The 6,579-nt window shown below is 34.6% G+C and overlaps 1 protein-coding gene across 1 annotated transcript; it reads left to right on the top strand.

Annotated features, from left to right (window-relative positions):
• Positions 1 to 620: 620 nt before the first annotated feature.
• Positions 621 to 1,699, top strand: LOC135194252 (chorion class B protein PC10-like). Its single transcript, XM_064219538.1, has 2 exons — positions 621 to 733; positions 1,166 to 1,699. Exons 1-2 carry the CDS (start codon positions 686 to 688, stop codon positions 1,643 to 1,645), a joined length of 528 nt encoding a protein of 175 aa, XP_064075608.1. The 5' UTR covers positions 621 to 685; the 3' UTR covers positions 1,646 to 1,699.
• The last annotated feature ends 4,880 nt before the right edge of the window (positions 1,700 to 6,579 follow it).

Raw genomic sequence — 6,579 nt, 5'->3', positions numbered from 1 at the left:
ACGCTTATATAGTTACCACTGTAACTACGAATAGATAATAAATATGTATGTCGCAATTGCAAAACGTGTTTTAATATAATTTTGATTTACTATTTTGCATTACATATTATCAAAATTGAGAAATTCAGAACCACTTCAAAAAGTAAGCAGTGATTTGGAACTGCTAATGAGCCAAAAATGATTCCTCTCCTTCGTTAAGTGAGATGTTTGTCGAAATTTTAATTTCAATTTGAATTTTATTATTATTTCAAATTAGTTGACAGACTGGCAAAGGGTATACCTCATATATGTCATAGGTACCTACCGCCATGTTTGGATTCTCATTACGCTATTCAGGGTGGTCTGCCTCCTCTCATTTCTTATTTCTTTAGTAGTAACGGGTTTACCGAATGACATCTTACGTTTCTCCAAATTAATCCGAATACCTTTCTTAAGAATGCAAGTGAATTGGTAATTTTGAAAATGCCAAAATATTTTTCATATCTAAGGCTGCGGCCATACGTGCATGTATTATCTAAATTAGTAACCTATTGACTAAATATTTACGTGTCACGTTTTGTTACATCATGTATGGCGGAATCGGCATTATATCTTACTCTGATAACGCTTTTCCACGATGCCTTCAATATAAAAACCAGTTCGTATTCTTCTGAAACATTGTCAAGTTTGCATTCAAACGGTCAACATGTTCAAGGCTGCTCTTTTGGTCTGCGCTCAGGCGCTCTTGATCCAGGTAATTTAGTAGAATTTCTAAGATTCTAACACTTATCACTAGTACTATTACCCGTGGTTTTGCTACTCCTAAGTAAAATTAAAATTTGTCTTCGTTTGCCAATATTAGTGAATGTTCATTGGTATCAAAGTATTGATTCAGAGGTAGTATTTGTCACTTTTTTGGGTCGTCATTTCGAATTAAATGTAAATCTACCAACAGTTTGGAATTAAGATTCTAAGGCGAAAAACTAGAGAAACTTAGTATTTAAATTTATTAACCTAAAGAGGTGTATGTTTAATTACAAATACATTGTATTATTTTTTCTATAAGATAATGTATGTGCCTATCAAGTTTAAATTATTATGTTTTAGTAATAATTTCATTTAAGAATCTGCTGTTTCATTTTAAAACGTTAATGTGACGAAATATTAATTTGTATTTTATTGGTAGTCTATCGCTGGACAATGCAACGGAGCTGGATGGGGATGGGGTGCTCCCTTGGCCGCTGCTGCACCTTACGGTATCGGCGCTCCTCTGGCTGGTGGTTGTGGATGCGGTGTTGCTGCGATCCCAGCCTCTAGCGGTGGTGGTCTCGGTGTGTCAAGCGCTTCTCCTATCCCACCAAACGGAGTGTCTGTGCTCTCAGAAAACGCTATTGAAGGAGCTCTAGCAGTCGCCGGTGCTTTACCTTTCTTGGGAACCGTTGGTCTGGAAGGTGTTCTGCCAACTGCTGGTGCAGGTGCTGTCAACTACGGATGCGGTAACGGTGCCGTCGCCATTTTGGAAGAAATTGCCCCCGCTGGTATTGCTGGCCCAGTCGGCTACGGCTTTGGTGCTATTGACGGTATCGGCTACGGTGGTATCGGTTACGGTATTGGTCCTGTGGCTGGAGTTAACCGTGCTGGCTGCGGCTGTGGCGGTTTTATCTAAACACGAAGACAACGACGATGACGTAATCCTTATGTCTAATAAAAAAAAATTTAATCGATTTATTTAGTTTTTTTTTTTAAGCGGTATAGGTATTTAACCTAATTAATATATTTACTAACGTCTAAATTTCACCAATCTTCAATTCTTAGTTTTAGTTGTGCCGACAGGGCTAAGTTTATTACAGACCAGGAGAGTTAATAGGATGAGGTTTATACTTTTAATGAAGGTTTTACACTTCGAGTCAAGATCTTGGTGTTTTAACAGCAAAATAAAAAAAAAAAAAACAAACATAAAAATAATAAATAAGTTTAAAAAAAAAAACTTTCTGTAAAAAGAGGGTATAATCATTTTTATATGGATGGTGTATAACATTAGGTTAGGTACGGAACTCTTACGGGTAAAAGTAATACCATTTTTCTCCACCCTGGCTATGATTAACCAGCTTTGACCTGCCTTCTCCACTATTTCATCTGCCCACCATTGGTCGACCCTTGTATAATATTTCTATGTATATCTATCAATACATCTAACTATTTTTAATTCATATTTGTATATATATTTAAGCACTTAATGTTATCAATTCTTATGTTAAAAAGGTATTATGTTCATTTAAATAACCATTAATGTTTAGATAAGTTATCCATACATCTATTTATTTTAAATGGTATATTGACGTTCGGATACTCAACAGCCTACCTGCTCTACCTCCACTAGTTTAGCAGTGACATCTTCACCCAGTGACACATAAAGCTTTTCTTCTTATAATGAAAATTATCTAAATCAATGACCTATTGGCTAAACGTTTGCGTGTCACGTATTGTGGAATCAGCATTATAACTTACTTTGATAACGTTTTTCTACGATGCCTTCAATATATAAAAAACAGTTCATATTCTTCTGAAACATTGTCAAGTTCAAGGCTGTACGTCTGCGCTCAAAGCTTAACTTAAATTAATGTAATACGTTTAACTAATTTTAACAAATTTAAAATTATATTAACCTCTTATACATGGCGTCTCAAAATAAATTTTATATTTTTGACAGTCAATAAAATAAAATTTCTATAAAAAAAAAGGTTTATTGATTATCAAAATAGATTATTTGGAAATTCATTTCTTAAAAAGAATATCGTCCACATTAACCTTTTCATTCACGGTAACACACACATTCACTTTCATCTAGTCTAAAATTTCTAATGACTGCTCAGCAAGTCGTATTTAACGTAAGTAACAAATATTTTCTTCCATATGCACAAAATAAGTCGTTTCATTATAATAAAATTTAGATTTCAAATAGATATAGTCCATAAGAGTTCAATCAAGTCTGCGTGGAGGCCAGTTTATATCTGCTTCTCCGGGACATCAATTTGCCACAAAATTTTCACATTCTTCTTCTTCTTCTTAATTCTTAGTTTTATAGTGATAACCCCAGAAATTTTGCAGTTCGGGCACCAAAAAGCGAACGTCCTTTTGTATCCTCAAGACGTAGCCCATCACTTTTGGTGGATTAAGTAGTCTCCTGTTCCTGTTTCGAATTCGTTGCACCATTTAAGTGTCAATTGAAGTGATATTGCTCTTTTCCGAAAGCAGTATTTTATCAAGCATCGAGAAGAGATCAATTGCCTAAAAGAGCCTGGTTTACAAAGTCAAAGGTGCAGTTTTAGATCTTCACATGATGCACGCTTCTGAATTGAAAGATTCGGATCCTCACAAATAGTCTGGTATACACTCTCCATATTTTCTGCCGTTCTTGATGATCTTAGCCACCCAAATTTTGGTTTTGGTTGAACCGGTCACTTCATATTTTGTGACCCATTTTCGAATCATCATTTACGTGTGCACAAACGTGTGAGAGACTTTTTGGTGCTTCGGCATAGCAGTCAACGTGTGCACAAACGAGAAATTGTTGGTTCGGGGCCCCTTCAGGATGGGCCCCTGGGCACGTGCCCTTATGGTTAAGACAGTAATGGTCACATGTCACTCAAACTTTTATTTTACTTGGTGTTAGTCTTGTGCAAGCCCGTTTGGATATGTACCAGTCACTCATCATATATTGAATATATACCAAACAGTAATACTGGGTATAGTTGTTCGTTGTTATAGTTTTTGGAAATACATCGTAGTTGCCTAGGTTGGTGGCGTTAGGAATGGTTAAAATTTCCTACAGCGCCAATGTCTATAAACATTGGTAACTATTTACCATCAGGTGAACTATTTGCCCTTGTACCAAACTATTTCATAAAAAAACAACAGTCGTTTTAGGCATTACTATACATTCATTTGACATCGTTTGCAGGTAGACTCAGCTCCTCAACATGCGTGAAAGGTTAAAGAGTCGACTGACATAGATACTGCTAAATTAGGATATTTTGTATATATTCATAGTATCGTGTCCTGCATATGCTGCTGACATAGAAACTATATTCATTCACCAAAAAACACCCGTAAAGGCTATTTACAAAGTCAAATATCAATCCTCCTTCGGGATGTTTTTAAGGAAGTCGGTATAAGTACAAGTGAATGCACACCAATCCCTCCCTCCCTTTTTATCTCGCTGGAAAAATGCGTTACATGTTTCTCCCACATACCCCAAATGTGGGCCTAGGACGCCTAGTGCGCACTAAAACCCTACACTTCTTCACGTAAGCACCGAAATAATTACAGAATACTTTATTATTCATTTTAAATATTTATTTTTATATACCATGCACATAATTCATGTATCGACGCAGTCTCACGTGCTTTTATTTCTGTATCAATGACCTATTGACTAAACATGTGCATGTCACGTTTAGTTACGTAATTCATCGTAGAATCGACGTTACTAACTTATTCACATTGATAACGTTTTTCTTTTACGTATTTATTTATTTATTTATTTAAATGCTTTATTGACCACCATAAAGTTAATGGGACAAAAGGCGGACTTAATGCCTGAAGGCATTCTCTGCCAGTCAACCTTTAGGTCAAACAGAAAGACCATGAAGGCGGCAATTAAAAAAAAACTTATAGCATCTACAAAATAAATATTGATATATACTGTCTATCGTAAAAACATACATATAATATAACAATAGTTAATTTAATAATAATAGTACATAACAGAAATCATAAGAGCTTTCTGACAATATGTACTCACGTAGACGAGTTTTAAAAGTAAATTTTGAGGTAGCTGTTCTAATATGTTCGGGCACTTTGTTCCATAATCGGACAACTTGAACGGAGTAGGAATTAGAGACGAAACCGGAAGTGTGAGTAGGGACAGAAAGAAGTATAAGTCTTTTACGTACCATTACATAGTAAAAAACAAAGTCGCTTACCGCTGTCTGTCTGTCCCTAAAGATAGCGTGATTCAAGACGAAGGTTTATATGTATGTTGTTTATTATGTAGTAGAGAAACAGTTTTAGTTTTAGAGGTTTCTAATGTGATGCCGTAAATAAGCACATTTTTTTACGCTTACATTGCAAACGCTGGCTGAACCCTATGAGATAGATCAGTATGTACACCTATGTATGTACACTGTAGTATTGTACACCTTAAAAAGGACTATAACAAAATCCGCGATGGTATATTTATATCTCTTAGGCATAACGAAAAACAACCATTTTTATCCTTTACTTTTTACGAGAAATAATGGCTCATTTTCGAAGCGATTTTAAGCAAAACAGCATTAATCCTTATCCAATCAAGTACCTTAAATACATTGTGCAATTAATATAGATCAATTTGGCCCTTTACAGCGAGTAATTAAATTTTTATAGATTTAGAACGCAGGGACATAGCGGTTTGTATTGTCTAATGACTAAAAAACTGTGAAAGTTGTATATAAAGACACACACATACTGTAGTATATTTAGTGTCAGCATTGCATTGGTCGCTAGTTAAATATAAAAACAATTTTAACTCTTACAACTAACAACTCTCTTGAGTTTTTAGTAGAAATAAACTGAACACGTTGAAGCTAATTTGATTTAGATCCCAAGCATGTTTTATAAAATACTAGCTGACAGACAGACGTCCTTCCTTAACTGTGAATATTGTGTTCGAAATGGTATAATTCATTTAAAATGGGGAGGTATCATGATGCACCCGATTGGAACGAAGTAGCTTTTGCTGTATGTAATGTAAATTAATAAATTAACAACGTTAGAGAAGCAGTTTGAATTAAAACAGTAAAAATAAGGAAGTTTAAATAAAACCGTATTTAAAAGAAAGAGACAGAGTGAACGAGAAAGAGATGGAAAGGTCACCTGGAAGAGCATAATGGTTTTTCCTTACGTGACGATTTCTACCAGTTCACTCTACCGTAAGCCTCGTAAAAGAACTTTGTTCCAAAAATAATCATTCCAAAAACATATTAGAAAAATAAATATCATAATATACAATGAATCGAATTCAGCACTTGACATGGCATTATTTAAATAATAATCACTGCTGCATTTTATTCTATGTGTTGTTCTTAATGTAATATTCGTTTAGAAAGATTTTTATTAGATTCAACGCATAAAACAAACATTATACCTCACAATTGATCTGTAATTATAATATAAAATAATTTGTGGGTAAATATATAAAATTCTATAAAAGAATCTCATAAAAAAAAGTTGCTAAATAAAAAACTAAGCGTTCAATTTTGGGAGCAAATTAGACAAATTCCTTGGAACGTGATTTGAGTTTTAGACTACATTCACAAAGAAGTCTGCTTTATAGGTTCGTTTTATGAACGCAAACGTCCAACTGCTAGACTAAGGCCCTTCGTTTTGAGAAGAAGGTTTTTAGAATTTTCCTCCACGTTGCTCCAACCGGGTTGGAAGATTCATAAGCACGTGTCCGATTTTTCGTTCATTTTCCCCGATGTTTTCTTTCAGCGCTGAGCAAAAGATTAATTGTAAACACAAATAAAGCAAATTGAAATGATGCTTGTTCTAAAATAT

Source organism: Vanessa tameamea, chromosome 28, assembly GCF_037043105.1.
Source record: "Vanessa tameamea isolate UH-Manoa-2023 chromosome 28, ilVanTame1 primary haplotype, whole genome shotgun sequence".
NCBI classification, from domain to species: Eukaryota; Metazoa; Arthropoda; class Insecta; order Lepidoptera; family Nymphalidae; genus Vanessa; species Vanessa tameamea.
The sequence above is the reverse complement of the archived record's forward strand: the minus strand, read 5'-3'. Positions and strand labels throughout refer to the sequence as shown.